The 26,419-nt window shown below is 37.9% G+C and overlaps 3 protein-coding genes across 4 annotated transcripts in view; 2 read left to right on the top strand and 1 right to left on the bottom strand.

The window, feature by feature from the left end:
- Positions 1 to 1,281: 1,281 nt before the first annotated feature.
- LOC145492988 (TBC1 domain family member 23-like) lies at positions 1,282 to 16,126 on the top strand. 2 transcript variants are annotated; one of them, XM_081472386.1, is made up of 19 exons: positions 1,282 to 1,355; positions 1,469 to 1,577; positions 1,661 to 1,766; positions 3,545 to 3,749; positions 4,128 to 4,251; positions 4,667 to 4,791; positions 5,569 to 5,615; positions 7,504 to 7,607; positions 8,137 to 8,250; positions 8,364 to 8,459; positions 8,824 to 8,994; positions 9,420 to 9,462; positions 10,148 to 10,248; positions 11,083 to 11,130; positions 11,802 to 11,902; positions 12,404 to 12,489; positions 13,203 to 13,335; positions 14,780 to 14,879; positions 15,359 to 16,126. In XM_081472386.1, the coding sequence occupies exons 1-19, from the start codon at positions 1,321 to 1,323 to the stop codon at positions 15,362 to 15,364; spliced, it is 1,854 nt and encodes a 617-aa protein (XP_081328512.1). In that variant the 5' UTR covers positions 1,282 to 1,320; the 3' UTR covers positions 15,365 to 16,126. The 2 variants fall into 2 exon arrangements, with proteins under 2 accessions (XP_081328512.1, XP_081328511.1); XM_081472385.1 differs by having other exon boundaries at positions 14,780 to 16,126.
- A 3,250-nt stretch (positions 16,127 to 19,376) lies between these two features.
- LOC145493017 (N-alpha-acetyltransferase 50-like) lies at positions 19,377 to 24,738 on the bottom strand. Its single transcript, XM_081472423.1, has 6 exons — positions 24,638 to 24,738; positions 24,468 to 24,564; positions 23,126 to 23,168; positions 21,053 to 21,172; positions 20,244 to 20,310; positions 19,377 to 19,942 (listed from the first exon to the last, which is right to left on the bottom strand). Exons 1-6 carry the CDS (start codon positions 24,730 to 24,732, stop codon positions 19,783 to 19,785), a joined length of 582 nt encoding a protein of 193 aa, XP_081328549.1. The 5' UTR covers positions 24,733 to 24,738; the 3' UTR covers positions 19,377 to 19,782.
- Positions 24,709 to 26,419, top strand: part of LOC145493005 (vacuolar protein sorting-associated protein 26C-like) — an 11,827-nt gene continuing 10,116 nt past the window's right edge. Inside the window, exons 1-3 of the mRNA XM_081472409.1 lie at positions 24,709 to 24,866; positions 25,685 to 25,878; positions 26,384 to 26,419. The exon at positions 26,384 to 26,419 is cut by the window's right edge and continues 64 nt beyond it. Of these exons, the coding sequence (XP_081328535.1) occupies positions 24,741 to 24,866; positions 25,685 to 25,878; positions 26,384 to 26,419 (356 nt within the window). The 5' untranslated portion in view covers positions 24,709 to 24,740. The remainder of the gene's footprint in view (positions 24,867 to 25,684; positions 25,879 to 26,383) is intronic.

Below are 26,419 nucleotides of genomic sequence, written 5' to 3'. Positions count from 1 at the left end.
CAAATGCATTATCGATGTCGTAAACTCTTAGTCCAGAGTTGTTTTCAAATCTCTTTGTTGTTGTTTGTCGTCATTGTTGTTATTTTTCAATATTTTGTTTTATTTTAACCTAGAATCGACAAGTTTGAGTTGTAAAAAAGTGCCATTATGAGAAGAAACGAAGAACGAAAAATGACAACATGTGGAATGGACTATTCCTGGACCGTCACCTTTCCAACTTTCTCTTGGTCAAGAGAAGATCAAGATCTGTCTCTATTTACACTCCTATTGAAGTTTCGAAACGTATTAAAACATAGCGAGGTTGTTTCTTTGATATTAAATATCACAGAAGACAGCCCCACATGTTCACTCAGCGCAGGTTTTCTTTCGCTTTGAAGCGAAACGACACCTGACATAAAACATATCTTCCTCGAAAACATTCAGGCAACGCGCGAGTAAACATTCGCCGAAGAACTGGGTGCTATGTCTGAAAATAACTTAAGAGGGATTACCTTGGGTATAAGGCCTATATGGGGGATTCACTCTATTCGTGCTCTGAATAACTGTTTTTTATGGTGTATTGCTCTGGGTCCCTGACGCTTCTCTTTTTATCGCTGATCGCATAATTGAGCTGAGAATTACGTCCCCTGATGGGGAGAGGACATTTCACTGGGGTGCTGGTTCAAAGGCAGCGAGATCATTAGATACATTTTTTACACTATAAAATGCATACATTCAAAGCACAGCTTCAGTCAATAACGATATGTCCGCCACACACGTCCTCGCACGCTGCTTTAATTGGCGCCCTGGCGAACACCAGTGACCATGAGCTACGTAGGGTTTCATGTTTTCATCCCTCTACTCAAGCCTCGAAATTCTTCTCAAATCCGGGTATTCTTTCATTATTTGCTACTTTGGGAATTTTCCCAAGATGAAATTTGCAACTTTTCTCTTTTAAGGTAAGCCTTGGGGGACGAAATAAGTTACCCTCAAGTCAACATGTATGAGTTGCATAGCAGAAAACCCTCACTGTTACCCTAGTAACTTGCCACAAAACACTTTTTTTCAAAAGTAGTTGTCGCGCAATCGCTCTTTTTGAACTAATGTAAAGTTTTCCAGTGATCAAGACGAACACCAAGCTGTTTAATTCAGAGCAGAGATTGAAAAGTGACGGGAGGAAAGGTTTCAATATACGGGTAAACGTTTCCATATTTATATGCCCTTAAAGAGCATATCACCACTCTTTGTAATTGTTTCGATGGCAACTTTTGTTTGGACACATTGCGATCCTATATTTGGGGAGAGGATTATGGGATTATTGGCAATGATGACGTTTCCAAAATGGCGGAAGGTGGCGGTATTGATGATGTTGGATGGTAAAGTCATCAAAATACCTTCTTTATAGTGGTTTTGAATCCTTATCATGATCGCGAATCGTATTCTTAGTATCTCTTAAAACTGAAAAAAATCTTCAAATGACTTCTTACAGGCATACGGACTTAGTTTTGGCGCTGTCAAAACAGAAGGATATCGACAGATTGCGTGAGCTATGTCGGGGACGAAAAATTCCAGCTGAAAATAGAGCGGACGTGTGGAAGGTACTTATCAAATCTTGTATAGCTGAAAGTACAGAACTACTCAGGTGTAAATGTATTGAGAAGTGATCTGTTTACTTTTTAAGGTTTGTCTGAACGTGGTCGGCAAACCAGATGCGTTGTCAAGTTGGGATGGCTTGTTAGATCTTAATGAACAGGAGACTATTAGGGACGACTGTCGCAAACAAGCGAGTGAGTAGTACTTACAATCACAACTTGCACAGCTATCTTCCTTTACTGTGTTAGACACCAAAGCTGTGATTTGTTCTATTTAAGTAGCGGAGCGATTAGTTTTACGATCATGTGCTTGAATAGATAATTACAGACGAGGCGAGAATTGATTTGTTTAGTACTGTTAGGCATCTCTGTTGTTAGATGCCATTGTTATCAGTTTTCACGTCAAATTTTATTAGTCGTGTGTTGTTTGAAGGGATTGTTCTGTTTATCTTATATGTAATTAGCTATCTTTAAAACCAAGAGGCGTGTTGTTCGACATGATCATGAAGTCATTGGCTTTGTAATGCCGTGGCTTCATTCATAATTTATGACAAAAGTTCAAAAGCCTCGGAACGTAATTTATTCCTTTAAAATATATAGCCACTGATAACTTTCTTTGATTTCTGTTACTGTATGTGCACTTACATTTAAATTACTTCGGTAAAATGTAACTTCATGAGCTTAAAATTAAATCTTAACTTGAATCTCGTTCGATTTTCGCTGCAGCCAGTTTGATATGCAGACTAGACAATTCCTTTGTTTTTTTTTGTTATTTATTGTTGTTTCTTAGAGGGCTCCTTTCATGTTGATTTTGTTTTTTGTTCTGTAGTTGAAATAAAACTTAAAGTGGCTGAACACAGTTTTTGATACCTGTGTTTCATTCACGTTTTTCTCTAAAACCCTTGATCCTTTGGTCGCCAAAAATGGCAGCAAGCAAGTGAACAACACAAACTTCGGTTTTTTGATAGTTAAGCTGACGTATGTGCCGTTGCCATGGCAACATGAATAAATATAAACAGGCCTTTAAAATCTGTTTTGTTTAATTGCAGAAAATCTAGTCATTAGATTATTTTCATAATTTGCATGCAACAAGCTTGTCACAATAATAACTTAACAGAGAGATCTTTAATTATCCCTTGTTGAAGGTTAACTGGAATATGTAGAATTTCCTCTGTTAAAATTTTCTCCTAAAGTATTCTCATGTCAAATTTTGTGAAATTTTAATGCTCAGTGGTTCTTGAGAAATAGGTGTATTTCCGAGAAAGGTATTTTGCATTCAATCGCACTTTTTTGACTTATTGCTCATGTGCTGCATTTAACTGGGTTCTTTTGGTAACAAAGAAAAAACTGAGAATTGCTGGGTTCTTTGCATCGTTATCTTTTCTAACATACCTTTGTAATAAAAGACTAACACCATCAATACACTGTGTTCAATTGTGAAGAAAAATGGTACATATAGCGCAGTTATTGAGCAAATAAAATTATCGCTGTATTGATGCCATGTTTCTTTTTTTGCAATCCTTGTGTGCAGGGTAAATTACATTTATTTAGCAAGGGCATGCACAAAAACTGACAGTGTTTGGCCACCTTAAGCACTTACTAGATATCTCAGCTTAAAGACATGCTGGAACAAGCTCTGTCATGATTTTAGTAGCAATATTTTCCCTGCAGACTGCCATGGCTCAGATTGAACAGTACCTAGGCCAGAAGTGTGTTCCATTGGGATGATCCAGATCAGGATCATTGATCCAAGATCACTTGAATCTTGTTGCATCAAAAGAACTGATGAATCTAGATACTCTATACCTCTAGACAAGGATTCATTGGTTCCTTTGAATTGATGCACCATGATCTGAATGATCTTTGACACTTGATCCTGACTGGATTGACCCCAAAGAAATGCACCCTTTGATAAATGAGGCATTGTGCATATATGTGGCATCATTAAATACTTGGAACATTTTTTTTTTCAGCTAAACTGCGACTACCAGAAGATGAAGCAGAGGAGGTGGCAAGAGATATGGAAGGCATCGTTACTTTCTACTGCAAGTCTCGTAATGAGAAATATAACTCTGCAAGTGGTCTAACAGAAGTGCTTGCACCTTTTATGATGTTGGAACTGCCTATGAATGATGTCTATAATTGTTTTTATGCAATGCTCTATAAATACATTCCCAGGTAACAATTTCATACTTTTTCCATGACTTTGTGATGTTTTGTCTTCTTACCATTAAATAATTATAGTCTTTTGTGACATATTTATTGGAAAGTCCCAAGCTTCAGTTATTTTGTGTTAACTGAGTGAGGACTTCTGGGAGAATTCTATCACCTAAAATCTTTCTTGTACAGGCCAAGCAAAACAAAAACAAACATGTTGATGTTGTACTGAGTGGCCAAATGGTATCAAACATGTTTGATCACCATCCAGATGAAGAGAATGTATGCTGCTTATTCTGTTATGCTTATATGCTAATGAAAACTAGCCATAAAGCTGTTGAAAATATTATACTTTGGGGACCACATTTTGTTAACTATAAGTGAATGTATTTTTTTCAGGGACTGTGTACGAGATGGGAAACCATTTCACCTGTTTAGACTTCTCTTGCAGTATCATGATCCTGAACTGTGCTCATTCTTGGAATCAAAAAAACTCTGGCCTGATATGTATTGTCAGAGATGGGTAAGTCACAAAAGACCTTGCCTGGGTTGTTCGAAAGGTGGATAACGTTATCCACCAGATAAATCATTATGCAGAGGATAACGTGGTTTGTTTTGTTAACACTTTATCAGTACGTGTACACTCAAGCTCATTTATAGGCCTGTCACTCATCAAATAGGTAAAAAAAAAGGAGAAATACTTCAAAGAAATGCAACATGGCTAAGCAGGGTCAGTTTTTTTTGTGTGTGTTTTTATCTTGCTAGAAGTATTTCTAACTCCAATTCTCCTCTGTTTCCAAAATGGTTACTGTGAAGAGGAATTTTGGCTGATTATAAACTGTTAAACGTTGCATGGAACACTGGATTACTGGTAACTTTCTTAGCTCTGTAAGTAAGTACATAATATATGTCTCAAAAGAAATTTGTTTTTCTTCCAGCTTCGCAGTCTTTTCGTGGTTGCATGTGAAACAGAAGTGTTAAGAGCCATATGGGATTTATACCTGCTGGAAGCTGACCCATTTCTGGTGTTTTTCCTCATGCTTGTAATGGTCATTAATGGCAGGTGAGGTGTCTTGGGCTTCTCTTATGAAGTGCATTAGACATAGTAATGGCAGTAATGGGTGTGTTTGATACTGTGAGTGGAGATCAGTTCCTGTCAAGTCAACACTCGGCTACCATATAGCTGGGAGTTGTGGCAGATGAAATGTCAAAGGAAATCTTGAAATGAGATGATGATGTCTTGGCTTAAAAAAAGTTTCGAACTCATTCTTCTTTTTTTGTGTGTACATGTACACTGGCTGTGAAAATGGCAAAAACCTCCATGTTATAAATGGAACCACACTGCAGGGTAGGAAAAAAAATTGAAATCCAGTTGCCCAGTGGGCCAATACATACCAGTTTTCAGTTGCCCTCTCTAAAATTTTACTTGCCCAATTGGCATGCAAGGTTTATGCCTTATCAAAGTTTCATTTACTAGGTACTGTCTATATAATCAAGTATGCTTGGATTTTGAAGTAATCCATGCTTCCAACTCATTGTTTTTGCTTGTCTTGCAAATTGTTTTTGATATCACTAACCATTAGACTACTGCTTAGGCTAATTTCACTTGCCCACTGGACCACCAAACTTCCATTTTCAATTGCCCAAGAGCAAAATTTACTTGCCCTGGACAATCTTACCTGGGTTTTTCCCTGCCCTCCACTGGGAGTTCTGACACAACAACCAATAAACTGTTTTTTTTAAAACCATAACTGCACTAACACATCATTTCTAATATTAAATAACAAAATAAGCCATATAATTATGGTCGTAACTGTTGCTTTTGAAATTACAATTTCAGAGATATGCTATTTGAGATGGAACATGAAAACAAAACAGAACTATTAGGTGAGGAATGGTGCTCTGATTTCCTTAAGCCACTGGTGAAACATTCATAAAGATAAAATTATACAACTATCATTAAAATATCTACCAAACCTGGTTTAATTTGGAAGCTTGATAAATCAGCGAAAAGTGTACACCTACATGTGGAAGGGTAGTGCCATGGACACTCAGAAGCCTTAAGTGCATTGTTTATTTTAATTAACAATATTATTATTCCACAAGTACACCTTGGTTATGGCTATTATGAGATGCTAGCAATTGAGGCTCATGTTCAGGTGCTAAGTTGGCTATCATCATCTCGTATCAGACAAGTTCAAGTGGAATAATTGTTTTATTAAAAACCACCCAAAATAAAGAATAAAATGAGATTTTACTGTCACACCAGTAAAATATAGTTAATGGAGTGTGACATACGTTCTCAATGAGCTGTTCATGACGGCATCACTTTCTATAGAGCTATTGAGCAGTTGTATTCCAAAGGTCAGCAAACTGTAAACTTTATTGTAGCTAAACTTTATTGTAGCTTTGTTACCTTCAGAATGTTATAACCAACCATAGCATTGGTGCAAAGCATTAAAGCACTCTTCATGTTTAAGATGTTACACATGCTAGGGTAAGCTGTTTGGTGGTACAGCCTTTTCTACTGGCTACCAGCAGACGAACGTCTTCATATAAAAGCTTGGACAACTGTTCCGAGTCCATTTTGAGTTCGTCTAAGCAACATACCTATTACTTATTGTAAATCTATCGTTTAATTTTCCCTCCCTCCCTCCCTTTGGAGACGAGGTTAGTCATGTATTCCTGCATAATAAACAAAGGGTCACTCCTGTGTGGTGCGGTTAAATCTGCACAGCAACATCCCCCAAGCTTGTTGTTTTTTGATCGCCTTTGAACATCGCTTGCGAACCGATACTCTTGTCCGATTGTCCGATCCAGCACGTGCTGTCTGTCATTCAGCTTGTAGTGCTGGAGAGATAAGTGAGGTTGTTTTGTCACGCTATTGCCGGAAGTCGTATGGGATAACCAAAGGCAAGGCAGCGTTACCTCATTAACGCCATCACAAGTTGTTTGTATTTGATTAATAGCTCTGGTTCAATTGCAATTCGCCACAGTTAACTTGCTTTCGCTAGGAACAACGACATCAATATAAAAATAAAAACACCCCGAAAATTATGTGTAAGCTTACCATATTTGTAGAGCATGGTAATTAGTAAATAATAGCCTCCATTTGACCTGAAAACAGATATTTGACTGCGGACATCATCTGTTCTGAGAAGCAAACAGTTTTTTGGGAGCAGAGCTCAAGGAAAATTGTGAGCTTTGAGGAACAGAATGATAATGTCCAAGAAAAAATATCCGAGCATATATTTAAGTCAAACGGAGGCTTGTGTGTTTATTATCCTTCAAACATTTATTGTGCAGTTTTAGCGGGGACACATTTAGTCATGTGACATGTTTAGACCAATTGCGTGCGATCAAAAACATGTGATGGATTAAAATTACTCAATATACCATAATGGCTAACCTGGCCAATGAACTTGCATTAAATTGCATTATCCAATGATCCAGTGTTTACTAGTAAATACATATATATCCCATGAGTATTCCATGTGGGTGTCAGTTTTATAAGTCTAACTTTATTCTATGTTGTGGTCAGTGGGCTTTTGCATTTCTATCGAACTACAATTTTGGAAATTGTAGAGCTTCAGTACACTTTATAGAACAGTTTTTTTTCTAAAAGAATAAGTTAACTAAAGAAATGTCCACTGAGGTACATGTACAAAGATTTTTAAATACACATTAGTTAAACTCTAGGATAATGGATTTTATGTGCAATGAAAACAGGCTGTGCTGTGTTGTAATGCTGTTCTTTGTCTTAACTTTGTTGCAGAAACAATATCCTCAATTCCTCTTCAATTAGAGGAAGATGACATTGAAGACTTCTGTTCTTTAGCTCAGTATTATGTGTCAAGGACACCACAGTCCTTTAGAAAGGTTAGAACCAGTTCATGGTGTTACTAACTTGTGCAGGTAGAGATATGAACAGGGACCAAACTATGTCATAATTTAACTACTATATTTATACACAACTGTAAACGATTTAGATTCGGTCAAAGTAATGATGCATTTTGGATAATATCCCAGTTGTACTAAGTTTTTAGAAAATTAATAATTTGAATGTCTTGTACATGTGTAGTGAAAGGTCTGGACAGCAGGAAAGTCACCTTAAAGTTTAGATAAAAAACAACGATTTTCAATATAACAGACATTTTTCTGCAGAAACTTCTCTCTCCATCAGTACAAATGTTACATGCCTTCTTCTGTTTCTTGTATACGTACTAATTAGCATATTCTAGTTGTTTATATATTTAACCAATCAGAGTGCCTAAAGAATCTTTTAAAAGTTACGATGTTTATCGATTTATGCACAGTGTAACCTTGTATATAAAGGCTTATGAAACTTTTAATAAGGTTCATTCTTAACAAGTTATTTAGACTTCTCTGGATTTGTTTCACTCTACAGGATTACTATAACCAGCTATTTGGTATCAAAACTATTAATTCCAACAGTATTTCTCAAGCATTGTGTTTACCAGTTTCTGTATCAGAACTAGTTGAAGTGAATCAATCTTCCAAGGTATGTTATTTTCTTTCCTTTTAGCTAGTGATTTAGACAAACTGTGATACGATAAAACTTAGTCTTGTACTCTTAATTATTGTTAAATGTTTTTTACCCCATTTGTTTTCCAGAAGGATGGTGTGAGGTTCTTTGTAGTGGACTGCAGGCCTGCAGATCAGTACAATAGTGGTCATCTTCCAACTGCTTTTCACTTGGATGCTAACTTGGTGAGGGCAAAACAGAATTTAAGTTATTTCCAGTTCATACCCATTGATATTTGCAAGTTGGAAATACCCAGTTGTGTGCATGTAAGCTGTGTCTGAGACTTTACAGAAGTGTCATTACATCCATCTTTAAAGTGAAGCAAGATTTCCTGGAATAAAACTAAAAACCAAGGGTCCAGGCCTGGCTATTCTCACACCTCGTCAGTCATTAGTTAATCACTAGCCAGAGCATTTAACAGCAATCAATATGCAATCAATTTCTTACGCAGAACATCTTGATTAATACTTGTGACTCTTGAAAAACTTAAGGCTGTGCATGCATGTTAGTTCACAGTTTTGAGTGATGTAATTTCCATCATTCTTGCAGATGTTGCAAGCTCCATCAGAGTTTGCCACAGCAGCCAGTGCATTGTTTGCCACACAGCAGCAGTCCATTGAAGCAGGATCTGCAGCAAGTGGGGAACATTTGTGTTTCATTGGCTCAGGACGTGAAGAAGAAGATCAGTATGTTCACATGGTCATTGCTAACTTCCTTCAGGTATCTGCACAATTGCAGTGACAGGAAATGTAGTGTCCTGAAACAGTAGTTGTACTTGTAAAGGTTTCATGTGATTTCAGAGAGCAGACAGACCCACCAAAATAGGGGGACTCAGTACCTACAATGGGTGACAAAAGTATTTGAGACACTTTTGCAAAATACCACTTGTCTAGGTGGAAGGTGGTGGGGGAGGAGGAAACATTTCCAAGGCAATCAAAAATAGAATTTAATGATGAAGGGTTCTCAACATTGTACAATTACATGTCGATGAGACCCAAAAATTTGATACTGCCATCACACATTTCTGTTTCTTGGTGTACTTTTTAAAGCATGTGGATTTTACATTTGGCAACTTACATGTTAGTGCCTTGTAACTTGTACATGGACAAATCTTGACTTGTTTAATATTGGTTTTCTGTTTTCAGAAAAAGTCCAAATATGTCAGTATCGCACGTGGAGGTTACCAAGGTATGTTGTTGTTTTCCAAACTTAGGCATGGTTAATGCAACCTGAGGGTTCTTATCAATTTGGGAAGTAGAGGGCTAGTTGCATGAAGTAGATGGCTGACACTGCTTTGAGTGCCGCAGGAACAAGCCTTTAGGGTGTTCTGGGGCCATGCTCCCCCAGAAAATTTCGACAAGTTCCAAAAAACCTGTTGTAATATCGATATTCATATTGTGCCAAAAAGATTGTGATTCACCGGTGCATTGGTGTATCATTGCAGCACTACTCTTTACAACTTACACACATATTATATTTTCATGAAAAGTAGGCAGTTCAGAAATCTAAGTTGCCAGTTTTTTAGCTGGTTGCTGTCGCTTAATGAGAACCCCGCACTACGCACGGAAGTGTTTGGCCTCTGTTTGTCATTGTTTGGCAGGGATGCATAAAAATTGCTACTGAAACTGTTAATTAGTCACTAGTCAAGCCTCACTGGAATGTCCTGAGTCCAATTTGTTCCAACAGGGTCGGATTACTTTAAGAATAATCACAAAGAACAATTGTAGCTGTGTTCAAGGCTTTGCTAGTTGTTCATTTTTTGAAACTACATTCTCAATCCCCAAGTTGTGTAAGAGTGTATAAAGTTGCACAAGTGTCAATGAACTTGAGAGAAGTATGCTGAGCTTACTGGTATTTTTCATTTTGATATCAGCCCTGCATGAACTGTTATCTGACAACTTATCAACTGGACTGGCAGACCACACACCCAATACCTGTATTGTCTGCACACCAGAAGCGTTTTCAGAAGATGAGGTTAGTATTGTTGCCGTATACATGGGTCTCCAGGACTTAGAAACGAAATATATACATGTCATTTGCAAAAAGAAAGAGTACAAATGTACAATGTAATGAGAGTAATTTAAAGGATCTTTGGAGGTGTTATGAGTTATTTTGATATATTATTCCTGAAGACAAAATTGGCATGTGTAACAGTGCAACTGGAAAATAAAAAAAAAAAAACAGGTAACAATATTGTACTTATGAAGTTTTTTATTGGGCCCTTTTAAATGAGAATGATATACTGCAGTCTACTGTAAATACTTGTTGAAAATATCATGTGGTCAATTTTTCCTCTTTTGCATGACAGGCATGAGTTAATTAAGCACAAACTTTATTTTCCTTTTTCTTCCCTTCTCGTCTTTTTTTCTTCCATTTTTATTTTTTCTCCCTCTTCCCTTCTCTTTCTTTTCCTTCAGTTCATTGCGCTTTCCATTTTTATTTTTTCCGTTTACGTCATACACTGATCCTCTGTCTTGAAACCAGGTTCTACCAGTTACACTGTTTATTATATGGCTAGCTCCGTGAGCGGGCAAGATGAATCAAATCCTGCGCTGTGATTGGCTACTCGAACTGGCAAGGTGGAGCTATCTTGCCCGCTCGGGACTACCCGCCGTGTCCCGCAAGAAAAACTTTCCCGAAAGCCATATAATAGATCATTTATTGACCAAGCTTGTTCGATCAAGATTGCTGGATATTGGCCAATATCCAGCCATCTTGACCTCACACTTGGTCAATAACCCATACATATTGACTGCTGTGATAATAGTAACAAATAACTGATGCCAACTTTGGCTTGATTGTTTCTAGAGTTATCATGAACTATCCAGAGGGGAACAGAGCCCAAGTGATTCCAGAGTAAGGGACTGTATATGTAGCAAGCTTATTACTGACAACTTAGTTATTTTTTTGTGCTTAATGAGAACTGCTTAATCCACAGTGTTTTGGTACCATCTGAGGGTTAAACAACACGCTATACTACTACAGACATGATAGCAAATTTAAGATGATTTCCGCAGAACATTCCAACAATAATGACAAAAATAAAGTTGCCAAGAAACCTCATAGCATGGTAATATTTAGAATAAAGGTAAGAAGAATTTATCGAGACTGAAGCTCTGAAGCTGACGCTGCGAGAGAAATTGAACTTGAAGTTATTTCTATTTCACTTAAAATGGACGTTTCGCGTTAGTTCAAAACACAATTTAACACACGCATTCTTACATGGTTCGACCTTAACTTTCTCGAGAATGCTTGGGGATTTAATCGCGGGGTCACCTAGAGAAATGAATTACAGTGAGATGTGATAAGTTAATAAAGATGGTGAATGATGGTGAGATGTTTTAATTAGTAGTCAAAAAGTTACCGTGCTGTAAGTAGATTTTTAGTAAGTAATTTTTGCATGTATTTCTCGAAACTTCGAGCGGAATCCGTCTTAATTATTTTGTACACTGTAAGCAGTCCAGGAAATTTTGCTCATCTTTATTTTTATTAATTTAATATTAACTGTATGTGTTTTTATGCCACAGGGTGGCTTAGTCAGCATGCTTTCCTCAGCCATCAAATCAGGAACCCACGTAAGAGAGAAAATAGGAAAATATATCGCTGATTCTCACCATCCTGTAGAAAGGTAAGAATACAAAGAAAAACACTGATATCACCAGTCATGGGTCTCGCTTGTTAATGACACAATTTTGGTACCTGTTATTCAGATTAACTCGTTATATCTGTGTAGCATTACACCCTCACTGGATGCCAATCCTATCATTGTTTAGTCATCGGTCATAAAGGGGCTTTTGCACAGAATTTTCTGTACACGGTTTTGGGATAGATGGTAAGCATACATGTCTACAATATTATTGCAGGTAGTCCCACAAAGGGAAAAAAAGATACGAGTCCCCGATGGGATTTGAACCTACATATATAACCTCCTAGATACATGGAGGTCATGGGTTCGAATCGCAGTGAGGGTATTGCATGGTACATGGTAATTTAGAAGTCACTGATTATAGTTGTCATCGTGGTGTTTTTTACGTGATTGAAGCGCAAAGAACTGAATTGGCTAGATGGTAAATTATGTTAATGTATGTAAAGTGAGCACTTTTTTGTAATTTTTGCATTTTTTTACCAGACATGTAAGTGATAAAGACAGACAAAGCAAGCTGTATAGAAACGTTCAACCGGTGTTTAGTATCGACGATGACGATGAAGACGGAGGTATAGATCTAACTGTTTGATGTAACTGGTTTGACTCTGAGTGGATGAAATGTTCCTGCAGACGTATAATATTTGCAAATTGAGATTCTATCTCTATCACACAACAGATGGTGGTTACCCAAGGAAACAACTAACAAGAATGAATTAAGCTGTCAATACTCTTCCTCCCTATCCAAAAAAGAACCTCAAAAGCGTCTGAAAAGAACCCAATACTGACAAATCAGTCAGTTATTGAAACTAGAAATATATGTCTGTGTTTATGTTTTCTTGGTCACTAAAGAAGACTTACGAACTACCGATCTGTTGTTGTTCATTTCAGCGGTTAGGCCGGCCGTCCACACTAAGCTGTCTCGAAAACGGAACTTTTCGAAAGCTCTCTTCAAACCACAGGAATTTGAAAACGCTGGCTTTGTATTTTAATGTGGTCGGAAAACATTTTGAAAACGGAGCTTTCCGAAATTGTTGATATCACGAAAATCATTTCATTTCCCCGCTTGAGTTTTCTCAAACACAAATTCAAAATAACCGGTGATTGTTGCATTTTCAAATTTTTCAGCGTACAGTAGTGTGGACATCGCCTGAAGTGTGACCAGCATCTTAATCGTCATTCCATTCACATTTTGAAACTGCACGCTCATTTAAAGCCCCAGAGGCACTCTCCCACAGTATTTACTGCGTTATAACTCAAAACTGTGATTCTTTTCTTGTAACAGATAATTACAGCGCTAGCTCAGAGGAAGAAACGCGAAGAGAAGCAGTGAACATAGACACGTGGCTTCATCGTAAAGATGTCGCAGCGTCTTTTCAGTGCCACCAAATAATTCAAAACGGATACTTAACTCCTAGGTACGTCTACTGAATTTTCCATTGTTATTTCACCATAACCGGACACCTCAAACAGCCTGTCAGCAGACTGTTGCTCTCTTCTCTCCAGTTATTTCCCGAGCAGAGAACCCTCTCACGTGTTACGCTGAAATTGTCTTGCATAAAGATCAAACATACATTCCAAATGCGCTACCTCCTTTTATCATGCAGTATAAAATTTACACCAGAACCAAATTGTTACGATTTTTTCTGTTTCTTCACATTTTCTCATTTTTGTACACAATTCGCTAAGAATGACAGAGAACACTAAATACAGTCGAACCTCCGGTTGCGACCACCTCTCCTCAGCGACCAGTTTTCCAAAATACAAACGTTTCCAAGTCAAATCACTATATTTGGAACCTCTTGTAAGCCACCACCTCTCGTGAACGACCGCGAACACTTTTAGAGCGAAAAGTTTGAAATTTCTCTTGTTTTTAACCTCCCGTAAGCGACCACTTGAGAGATAATAGAGCGAAAATTGGATAATAAGGTGTTGTAACATCATCGCATTCCTGGGTAATACAAGAGATGGAAATTTCCCAATTGATACTACCGAATTTTTTCTCGGAATTGACCTTTCACATGAATAAAACATTTAAAACATGGGGTAAGACTCTGCTGTCACCATATGCTAATGAGGCAAAATTTGAACCCAATATGGTCTAAGCTCTCGTCAGCGACCACCTCACGTAAACGCTTACGGGAGGTTCGACTGTATTATAATAGCGTGTTGATCAAAGTCACATTTATTGACATAGTCTTCAAACAGGTTGTTTCTTGGGATTAGATAGGTTAACTGTAAAGGTGTAAGAGAAAGAAGAGAGGGAGAGAGAGAGTATCTCCCGCTCTAACTCCTTCCCTCTTACTTTCACCCTGTTTGGCCCCTAAGCAAATAATCTGACCACCCACTGTAAACTCGTAACTTGCTATCGCAATTCACGAGTTAAAAACTGACCTCCAGGCCATCATCCTTTCACAGATCTAAGTAGATACCTGAGTATGGGTCCTTCAGCAAAAATAGAGAACATAGTTTTTTTTGTTTTTATCACACTGTATTTATAATTCTACACTACGGCATGTACTGCTAACTAAAATTGAATTGTCAGCAAGAATTGTTTTAATAAGTTGCCAACAGACAATGGATATTGAAACAAGGCCTTGTTGTTTAATTGCATTTGTTTGAAAGAAACAATTATCAGTGAAAACACTGGGCAATCAGTTAAACAGACCAGGAAATAAGAAAAAGTGGGAGTTGTCATCTAACGGGAATACAGATTGCAGGTTTTCGTTATTGTTGCTTATTGGTAAATCATTGTAAGCAGACGTGGGAAAGGGGGGCGGGCTTATAACGGAGGGGTCTCAGTCAAGAACCGGAATTTTACTGTATATTTACATAACCTGTGTTGTTGTTTTCTTTTCGCAGTTATATTCTCCTTACGGATGTTCAAATGTTTGTTTTACGAGAGATCCCCAAGAGAGACGGCTGGGCTTACATTCAAAACAGACATCATTTGACTTCGGTGGTAAAAATCACGTCTAAAAGACGTCACCCTGACTTGATCACTTTTAAATATGGAACGAGTGATGGTGAAACCATTCAAGTCACCGAGACAGAAAGATATATTATTCCTAATGCAAAGAAAGCAACCCAAAAGATCAAAGATAGAATACTTAAGTTAATTGACGAGCATTAATAATTACAGTGATTGAATTTATTCGTATTTATGGTTCAATTTTTAATAGGGCTGTTTGTTTTGATTTCAGAAGCATTCTCTGAACCTTATGAATTGTGTCAGAAAAATTATAAGGGAAAAGGGAAAAGGAAAAGGGAACATTTGAATGGCCCTTGTTGAACTCGGTATAATTAATGTCTTAGCGTATTAGCATACAATAAGTAATGTTTCCAAACTTTGTTCGTTGTATCTAGTATACTGTGACATGTGATTCTGTTTTAAGCACTCACTAAGATCCACTGAGTTTATCTCTCGTCATTTATTTCCAGAAATAACACAACTGCCATGCTCAGCCACCTTACTGTGGATGCCGGCTTTCTAAGTAAATTCCACTTAAAACAAGTTTTGAATGGATAAGGTTGTTATTCTGTTTACTCCTAACCATTCAATTTGATTTTGGCTCACTTGAAATGAAGAGCTTCTCCAACATCGAACATTGATCAGTGTTTACTTCGTGTAGATGGAAGAAAAGTTGCTACGTGACGACTTCTTAATGTGTAACATTTATTTATGACGGATTAAGAGAATTATTTCACCCAGTCTTCTTGTTAAACCTTCATGATTTTTCACTAAAGATGATAACGTTAGTATGGGACGCTCTTTCTGTACGTTCTCTGGGATACTTGTGTCACGTGTCAAATTAACCTCAAGATGGCGGACGAGGAGAGAGAGATGTAAGCTTCTAAGAGGAGCTTCGAAGGACGTTTAATGTGGTAATGGAAGCCCTAGAAAACATCTCAGGTTATGTAGGCTTCGGTTGCCGTATAGTCTTGTGCTTTGCGTGAAAAATAAATTTAAGTGGTGTGACGGTTTAATTTTGTTAATAAGAATGAGAAGAAACAAATTATTGAATTAGTAACTTTCAAGTATATTTTTCACTTGTGAATATACTTAGATCATCTGTATAGTGCAAAGTAACAAGTAAGGCAAGTTTGAATTCTGTTAATTTATACAAAAAAGAGAGATTTCAAATGTTTACTATTTTAACTTCAGAATTGTGAACTTGCTTCAATAAAATGTGTTAAATGTTTGTGAAAGATTCAGGATACAATAAAGCATGAACAAGCGTAAACAGAATACCTATTCACCTAGCTATTCAGAATACCTATACTTTCCTATTTAACAATTAGATTATTCGCTCTCGATTTCTATGAGGTGTATGAGGTGATAGTTGATGAGTCCGTAGCTCGAGATTTCTATTTAACAATAGAGTGTTTCTGTCGAGGAACTATCGGTTGATAGTTGTCCCACGGGAATTTGATGTTCTTAAAACAAATACTTGCCCGAGAAGCGAAGCTTCGAGGGCAAATATGCTAGTTTTAAGAACATCAAATTTCCAAGGAGCAACTATCAGACCGATAGTTCCGAGACATAAACACTCTATTGTCTTTACTGTTCACCACTAAATCTTCTTCCGCGCGCCAGTTCAAAAATCTTATTGAATTTTTCAGCACACTCACTATCTGCATCAGAATAGATAGTGAGTTGCGTAGCCAATCAGAGAACGGCATTCGTGATTGAAGACTAGTAGATTTATACTACTGGCTGATAGTATATGAGTAGCTTAGCCAATCAGATTGTAGCACTTGCATTAGTATACTAGTAGAATTCTACTAATCACCGATAGAGAACACCTCAATGTAGAGCCTGAATTTCTTAGCCGTGTCTTTTGGTTGCTTTACTCCTGGCGGCAGAGTCCCTGAGCCATTTATGTGACCAACCCGTGACTCGGCCCAGTCGTATTACAGAGGAGTCTGTAATGTAGAGGTTGCATAAGAAGACCAAGAGCCTTGGTAACCGTAATAAGCCTATTTAATGCCGCAAACGTCCCAAAATCGAAATTTGTTGTATTTTTATTGAAAACAACTGCATTTCAGTAGCAAAGCGCGAAAAAGCGCAAGTGCAGCGTTACCTGGGTGGAGTGGGGAAGGTAAGGCTGGTTTTTCACCAGCGCACAAGTATAAGCAGCAGACGAAGTGAGGACTTTTTGTTAGGAAATTTTTCAAACAAAAGGCGCTAAAAGTAGATTTGCACGTTGTCGTCATTTGACCACAACCACCAGAATTCCTTTCGTTGTTTAAATTTTGAAGTCGCAGTGGGATTTAAATAACAATTTAATACCCAGATTAGCAGAAGAAGCAAAAAAATTCAAAGATTCTGGTAGTTGTAGTCAAAGGACACCATCATGCAAATCGCGTATTCTCGGCATCTAACTGTGTGCATAACCCAACCTTGTTCTCATGTAGGTCTCTCATGTTGCTTCTCTCTTCTCCGCAAAGGCTCCCTTGGCGAGGGGGAGGTAGAAACGAGAGTGAGGATGCGCGTGGGGGACGATGGGAACAGCGCTTCCAGTTCTTAAGGGAGAGACGCTTGTGCGATACTGAAAACCAGCTTTTTATTTAACTTGTACCCTTCCGTCTTTTAAGCCACGTAATAGATGACACAGCTCGAAAAAGCTGTTAGACCTAATCTGTTCGTGGAAATGAGAATTGAAAAATCGCACACTAGTGGCAAATGTGATCAAGGTTCGATTTCTTGGGGCATCAAAGGAAGTCTTTCCACCGTTGCTATCGTTGGCATGGCCTGGCAACGACCTGCCTAGGCTTAAATTTAGGCTCTTTAGGAGAACTTGAGTGACCAGCCCAGCTTCTAAGGCCGCGTCCACACTACGCCTAAGGAATTTGAAAACGGAGGTTTCACTCTGAAAACGCATCAAATGTTTTCGTCCATACTACGTTAGAAAAATTTGAAAACCCAACAATCAGCGGTCATTTGGTGTTTGAGTAACGCTCGGTCAGGGAAATCACATGATTGTCGTAACCTCATCGTTTTCAAAAAGCTTCGTTTTCAAAATGTTTTCTCTCCACACTAAAACGCAAAGCCGGCGTTTTCGGGACGGCTTAGTGTGGACAGAAGGCCTAACCGAAGAAAGGAAGCTGCGTTTCAAATTCCTCCGGCGTGGTGTGGTAAATCCTCTTGAAATGAAGTTGGCGATTACAAGGATCTGCATGGAAAAAGTTTCAGGCTAGGCGACAGTTAAGGCTGAAATTTTCAGCCTCAAATCATGCTTGCTAGAAATGTCAGGCTACAAGTCAATATAATTTTGATTAAAAGTTTATTGCTTTTACAATCAGTGAAAAGAAGACTACAAGAAAGGTCTCCAATAATTATGAGATAATCCAAATTTGATCTTTCATCCAAAAGCACTCCAATTTTTAATACAGGAGTTCTAAAGTAATCCCTGGGGAGGGATCCCATGTGAATGAAAAGGCACGGGATGCTCGTCATCCTGCTTAGGGGTGTAAATCACACATGTTGGTCTCACTGAGAGTGTTCTGAACAAAACGCCACTATTTTCAGTTGTCCAGGTATCTTTTACGGTTGCTCTCGAAGAAATAATTTTAAAAAAAACCCACTTTCATGTCTATTATAAGGGATACATTTTGGGGATTAAATTAAGCGCGAGCCATGCTCAGACTGGTCTCCTGTAGGGGTTTAATTTCAAATTTTCCAATGCGCATCCCCAACCTTTTCACAAGGGAGTGCCCCCAGGGGTCACAATGACAGCAGAGATCTATACCATACTGTAAGTTACTCTCTTTAAAGGCTGGTTTTCACTAGCGATGGAGTCGTAGTCGGAGTAATAATCAGAAGTGTAGAGTGATTCGATCCAGTGAAAATCAAACTGATGGAGTCGGAAGCAGAACACTGCATCCGCTTGTGACTCCGTCGCTTACGATCCAGTGAAAACTAGATTGTCGGAGTCGGAAGCAGAAGCGAAAGAATAAACTAATCACAATGTTCGATTCCGGGCCTTGTGATTGGTTAGTTCTTCTGCTTTTGCTTCCGACTCCGACATTTCACATTATTAGTTTTTACTGGATCATAAACGACGGGGTTGTAAACGGAATTGGAAGAAATGGAAACGTTGATTCTTCCGACTCCAATTTCGTCGAGCTTATGACTCCGCTTACGACTCTGATTTTCGATTTTCACCAGGTTATGAGAGCTCTTACGACTTGGACTCCGACTACGACTCCGACTACGACTCCGACTCCGTCGCTAGTGAAAACCAGCCTTAAGTTTAGACCTTCTGCCTTTGTGTTATTTGTGCAAAAACAGAATGAGGTTGAAAGAACAAGAAATTTTTAAAATTGTTACTTCAAAATACCACTATGTAATTACTCTAGTTGCAGTTCTGAGCCTTCCTCCAGTTTCTAATATGCTGCAATTGTGTTTTCTTTCTCACAATTCACTTTAATTCACTATATTTTCAATTGCTACAATATTTTGACCTCAAAATTCTAATCTATAAAACGGGAAAAAGCCGTCAAACTACACGGGATTCGGCAGGTCTGACTGTGTACATTTTTTTGTTGTATCATTGAAGAACCATAGTACAAAAAACAAATACAAAAAGTAATGAGATCAGTTGCTGTTTTTGTTGTCATTGTTGCTGCCTATTGAAAGCTTGCCTGATTTAAAAAATGCAATAAACTAGTTACTTTTCTTATCATAAATTTTGCCGCCGTCAACTACATTAACTACACACGAACCATTCAATTGAAGACCTCATGACCCACTCTCTGGGGCAGCCCTCACGTAGGTCTGGGCCTAAGATTTTGCTATTCTGTAGATCCGGCTCCTGGTTCAAATGTTCAAATGTTCTGTTCATGGAACGTAGATCCCATGTTTATACACATATATCGGTCTTCTTGCTCCTCAGTGTTTTCTGTAAGACGTGGGCATCAGCCGGTTCAATGTGCTTGTAGTATTGTTTTTTGGTTTCTATTATTTCAAATCCGAATCCCTTGTAAAATCCTATAGCTCCTTGATTGCTAACTTGGACATGCCTGCAATTAAAAAGCAAAAAGAATTCTGCTTATGACTTCTCCCCAAGAACTTTCTTCTTCAATAGCAAGTTATTTCTTTGAGTACAAAAGTTAAAAAATAAACAACTTGTTATTGTTCAATGAGCTCCTGGAGACAAAAGATCAATACAGAACATAAGCAAAAAAACAAAAACAAACAATTACATGTACAGCTCAGTTACTAAAAAAAAAAATTCCCCTCTAGAAAAGGCTTATTTCATAATTTGTTTATCTAGCAACCTTGTTGCTGTCCCCTTTAGAGTTTTGAAAATCTTATACTTACAAATAGACATTGTCAATGTTGCCATCTTTTTCACAGCATTTCAATACATGTTCAAGCATGACAGTTCCTAGAGTAGGAAAAAAATGTTGAAACATGACACAATTTTATTATAATATATTATCAGTGTGCCACATTTTAGTGGTTATAGCAGTAAGTTATTTACCTGCGAGCAAAAGGCTGTTGTGTTAAACAAAATACAGCTCAACATTTAAAGAACACTTGAGAGATAATGACAAACTCTCAGTCTTCTGCACATATTTTTCAAGTTCAATAAACATTGCTACTTATTATATTTAATTACCATTTCTGTTATCATTCGATGCATTTTTTCTTCCTTTCAATTGGCCGAGAGCCAACCACATGTCCTGCAAATAACTGCCTACAAATAATGGTCTGCTCATGTGTAGTACGGTCTAAATGTGTTTTGCTGCAAATATTCTGCTCATGCGTAATGTAACCATGATCTCTGGTGAAACATGGGGGATTTCTCCCCTGAGCTCTCAGAGAGTGATTAAAATAAGCAAACAAATTTGGTGATCGAATGATAAAACATTATTGACCTCAGTTAATGCAAAAAATCGCTATTTGTCAGTGTCTCACAGATCAATGATTTGCCTTGGCCTTAAGGCATCAGCAAATAATTGATCTGCTCACCACTGACAAATCACGATATTTTGCCCAACCTCGTCCAATATTTGTTAATTATCTGAAATCAAGCCTTTGAACTGAGCATACATGGGGTGTACAGTGACATGCTTCTCTCAAAATATTGGCAAATAACAAATACAAATGTTTTTCTATCAACCTACCAATACCAAGTCTTCTATATGGGGCTAAACATCCTAATGTCATTATGTAAAGTCTTCTTGCATCTTCTGTCTGGTCAATTCGACAGCAAACTGCACCAACTACAATGTCATTGTAATAAGCTAGTAGAAAGAAAAAATACTGTGTAAGATCACTATGTAACGGAATCATCTATAACATGGATATGTGTTGTAGTGAAAGGTACAACAAAAAAAAGGAGACAGCTGAGTGAATTTCGACATATAGTATTTAGACCATAGTTGGTCTGCTAATCTTAATTTTACTCAAGTAGTAATTGGTTTGGATATAATTAAATATCACAAAAACTTTGAATCCGTTTCATGTCAAATATGTGGCCCAAAAGCCAGAAAAAACCAAATTCAGCGAAGATCTATCCACCGGAGTTGTTTACAAAATTAAAGGCAAAGATTGCGAAAAAGTGTACATTGGATAAACTTCGCGCACTTTAAAAACAAGAGCAAAAGAGCCGTTGTTAGAGGTGATAAGGGAAGGTACGTTTTTATTGGGAAGGGGTGGGTCGGGGCTTCGGAGGGGAGGGTCATTAGTAAATCTTTTACAAATTGGGGAGGGTCAAACCTGTTTTATTCGCAACCGGGGGAGGGTCAAAGTTTTTTTTGGCAAGGAAAAAATTACTCCATGTCGCTTAGTTGACAAAAATGCAAAGTGTATAGAAACCTAAAACTTGAATATACAAGCAAAGCTACCAGTCAAGATTAATCTACATTATTTACAGGTGGCCATATTTTGACGGCGGTAATGTTTCCACACAGGGTTCTGGTATAAAATCAGTCTCCGGTTATGATTCATTACTTAAGCTACTCGGGCTTGAACCGACAACTTGATCTATTACATCACTTTGCAGGTCAGTTTCAACCTCAGAAACTGATGAGGTCACTTGTTGCTGCACATTTCTTAGCGGGGGGCTGCCGAGGTTGTTGACACTCCATTGAATCATACAGCAAGCTGCCAATGTGTGCTTTGATCATTGCGACCTTTTCAGCTTTCTTCCCTTTGAAGGTGATCTTGTGATGGGAAAAGTACAAGGAAAGCTTGTCCACCCTCAAGGATGACAGCTTATCGGAGTTGTACAGTCCAACCCAGTCAATGTCATTGTACTCCGGGTTCAGCCATTCTATTTGCTCCCTTTCAGTCTCCTCTTTCTTCTTCTCCTTGCGCATTTTTATCACATACCATGCAATTAACTGCTTTGTGCACAGACCCAGTTATGTGAGTAACACTTCTGGTTAGTTATTTTCACTTCCGGTTATTTTTGTCTTGGAGGAAGTGGGGGGAGGGTCAGATGTTTCTGTGTGGGTATTTGTGAAGGGTCATGCATTAATCCATTCTGGGAAGTGGGAGAGCCACGACTTTTTTCGCAAAAAATTTCTAAAATACCCCGATCCCCCCCCCCCCCCCCTGCAATAAAAAACATACCTTCCCTAAGAAATCTTTGTTGGCACAACACTGTGCACAAAACAGTCACGATTGATCTTGATGATGTACAGAAAGTGGACCACTGTTCGCAGTGGTCCCGAAGATTGTTTCTAAAAGTGTGGCATTTGATGCATGACCAGAATTCTATTAATGAGCACATCAAGATTCCAGTCATGTACACTATTTTAGCCAATCCCTAGTGGGACTGACGGTATTTTTAAAGGCCTCATTTACATCTTGATGCCATTTTTAAGGCATAATTTTTTATGCTGAAGGTTACAGTACTTAAACTGAAACATCCAGATCAACCCTTTTTTAGTCAGTGACAACAAACATTTTAATATTTTTATCATGCCTGACTACAACTACAGTATGGTTTGGATATCTCTATCATGATAGTTGAAAAATTGAGAGGGACTTATAGCCCTAAGCTTAGGTTATAATTTATACTAAAATATGATGAAACGTTTACTTAATAATGATGGGAAATTATATGTTTATCAGTTTTAGTATGGTGTCACAAGGATTTGAAGTAAGATACTCTTAACGACCTGCCCTTAGAGAAAGCACATTTAACTAACAGGTGGGTTTGCAGTCTTGCAGACACAACATCAAATTACCTAGTTTAGCTAGTTCTCCAACTTCAAGCACATCCTTGTAAAACTGTGAAACAACAAAACATTCTACGTAAGACTTAAGCATGGGTTAGCTTGTATAATAGAGTATCAGGATTAGTGACAAACGTGCATCTGGCAGACTTTTAATCCATTTTTTTGTGATACCTTCTTAGACTCAATTTCTGCAAGGCTAACAAATCTCAGGCTTGCAGAAAATATGCTATTGTTGCTGTCTCCTGCACTTGCCAACCCAAATATCTACACCTTTTACCTCCACTATTTGTAACTTTTTTGGATGAGCTATCAGTGTTTCTGCCAGACTGTGCCATTGCGGGAATCCCGGGTTGCAATCAGTGATGGCCCCAAGAAAACAAAAAAAAGGGCCAATTTGGCCTAAAAAAAGGTCTTCGGGGACCACTTTGGCCCTCAAATAAAATTTTCTGGCTGAAACAGCGACATATTCATGGACTTAATTTTGCAAGGACAGATTTCTAAAAAATTGGCATTATTCTGACACACAAAAATGCAATAAGATAATGCCAATGAAATAATTAAATACTTTTTGAGGAACCATTAATGAAAACAACAATTTTCAAAGAACTTTTGCACAGCCTGGTCACTTCCCAAGGAATCCAGTTTTCATATTCAAATACACTTTCATAGTGTGTAAAGAAGAGAAGCTTATCTAGTGTGAGAGGAGGAAGTGACCTTCCTATTTTTGTATTTATTTCAACAGGACTGTCTTGGGTCCGTTCAACAAAGATAGTATTTATGACTTTACAATTTTGTTTTCTAACGGTAAACCCCCCAAAAATACAATACTAGAAAAATCTTTTACTCTATTTACACCTGTACATAAAATTTACATGCTAAAGCGTTTTTGCAACAGATTACAGCATACATAACATCACCGAAACGAAACAATTATTATGCAGTGGAAAACATATTTCTCCATTCCACACCCAAATATGAAAGGGTAAATCAAACTTTATAAATGTACTGTACAAATGCACTTCCTCGACTGAAAGAATGTAATACATTACTCTATATTGATCACAGCTCGTCGATGATCACGGGATCACTGGAAGGATAAAAATCAGTTGTTTATACCATCAAATTCATCCTCTACTCTAACCTTTTAGACGCTATAAAATCCTAATGGCCATAGTCAACTTTTTAAAATTATTTTCAAATATGATCGCAGGCTCGCATGCATACGACCATCTTGTCTTTTAAATTGCATTTTGATCATAATCCATTGAAGAAAGTAAGGAGGAAATTGCTCGCAAAAAGAAAACTAGTCTTCCTCTGCTTGAAAAAGCAGACTGACAAGTTACCTCCTTACCTTATCGTTGTAGCTCACCGGGAAGACAACAGAATTCAATTTCTTCAGCTGCTTGATGTTATGTGGAGTGACATCGCCTAGCTCCGTCCTTCCTTTCCTAACAAACAGATGATAAAATCGAACAATCAACCACGAAGCGATCGAAGAAATCGGCAAAGAAATGTTCTTACGGTTTCATGGGTTTGGAGATTACAATTTCCTGATGATTGGACATATTTTTGCGGCATAACCTGTGGAACGATTCCCGCCAAACAGCACTGCACATGCTCCAACATGCGCCAACCTCGCTTTCAAACTCAGGTGGTTGTTCGCTGGATTGGTCTTCTTGCGGGCTCAACTTTTAAGATGGCGACATTGGAGATCCGCCTGAAAAGGGTGAACAAGATTTATTTTGAAGGAGTAAGTGATTTCTTCCAGACTCTTTCACTGAATTCGTGCACGTAGTGAAAGGGCTTGGTTTTCCACAGGCCTGGTTATGTGATTGCTTTGTGTATGTAGCGACTATTAGAGACTAGTCTATGTCTCGTTCTGTTTTGTTTTTGTTGGTTTTTGTGTTCAACATTGAAGTCTTGGCTAAACATCAGTTTTGTGTCAAAATACTCCGGCTAACTCCGTGTTAATTCATTCATGCTTATGGTACTGCAAGGGATGAAAGAGGACGGGTGAAAGTGGTACCTCTCAACAATTATGACCTCTTGCGGTCTGCGTGCAGAGTATGAACATTTTATGTTTATAAGCTCAAGCTTACTTACTTTGCGATTCCAAAAAGCGTGAACACTTTGATTCGAATTTAGTGTTTTGGCAGGTTTGACTTGCGTGCAAACTCACATTGGGTTGTTGGCCCGGAGTGGGTACTCCCAGCAAAATTTGGTGGGGGTGTACAGCCCGCTTGCCAAAACCCTTACCCTATTTATGACCAAAATCTGCAATTTTCCCTACCCAATTTATGACCTGACAAAAAATTTGATACCCTATTTATGACCCTTAAATCAATCGTTTCAGGCCTGCCTTATAATTAGTTTGCTAGTTCAGACCAGTGTTAAATTGTGGTAAACGTAATTTGTTAATAATCTGCAATTGCTGTTATTAGATAGTAAATAATCCTGACAATGTACTAACCTCGTAAAGAGAAATATGATGTAGATCACTATGGAGCAGACTTATAGAAATGAAAAACATATATTTAGTAGAGTTTCAATTTTGTTTTGATTTTCCAGGATATCGTTAAGGGTGTTATAGTAGTTCAAAGTCGTGGAGAGCTACCTCACAATGGCATCACTCTCTCTATGGAGGGAGTAGTGAACCTTCAGCTGAGCGCCAAGAGTGTTGGAGTATTTGAAGCATTTTACAACTCACTCAAGCCAATACAGCTTGTCAACTACTCCCTGGAGATTGCAAAACCTGGCAAATTATACCATTCAATGTTTCCTTGTTGGTCATCATAGTTTATTAATGTTATGATTGTCTTGACCATCTGTTAGATAGTCTGATGCCTTTGAGAAGGATATCACAGTATTAACTTTTCAAAGGTTTAAATTAGGAGCATTGCTTTACTTTTAAAATTGTAATCATGTTAAGTTTTCTGCACCTCACAAAAACATAAGCCTGATTAAAAGTTAGAAAAGTAACATTATATATAGTGTCCTACAGATTGTGGCTCACTTTTGGCACTTTAATTTTGGGGAGATTTTGGATGTGTAAGAAGTTTATATAATGATGTCTTGTGATCCTCTAGCTCTTTTTTAGTTAGCCCTATTTTAGATTTTTTTAGATTTTGAGCAATATCCTTTACATGAAACATTCATCATCTCCTGGATTTTAATTATCTAGTTTACATCTATGAAACACTTGCTTTCATAAAGTTGTAAATGTTTGAGTGATGAGTTGAGGTAGATTTAAATGACTGCAATGTTTACGCCAAATGGCAAGACCGAACTTCCTTTTGAGATTCC

This window comes from Orbicella franksi, chromosome 7, assembly GCF_964199315.1.
Source record: "Orbicella franksi chromosome 7, jaOrbFran1.1, whole genome shotgun sequence".
Lineage (NCBI taxonomy): Eukaryota > Metazoa > Cnidaria > Anthozoa > Scleractinia > Merulinidae > Orbicella > Orbicella franksi.
The sequence above is the reverse complement of the archived record's forward strand: the minus strand, read 5'-3'. Positions and strand labels throughout refer to the sequence as shown.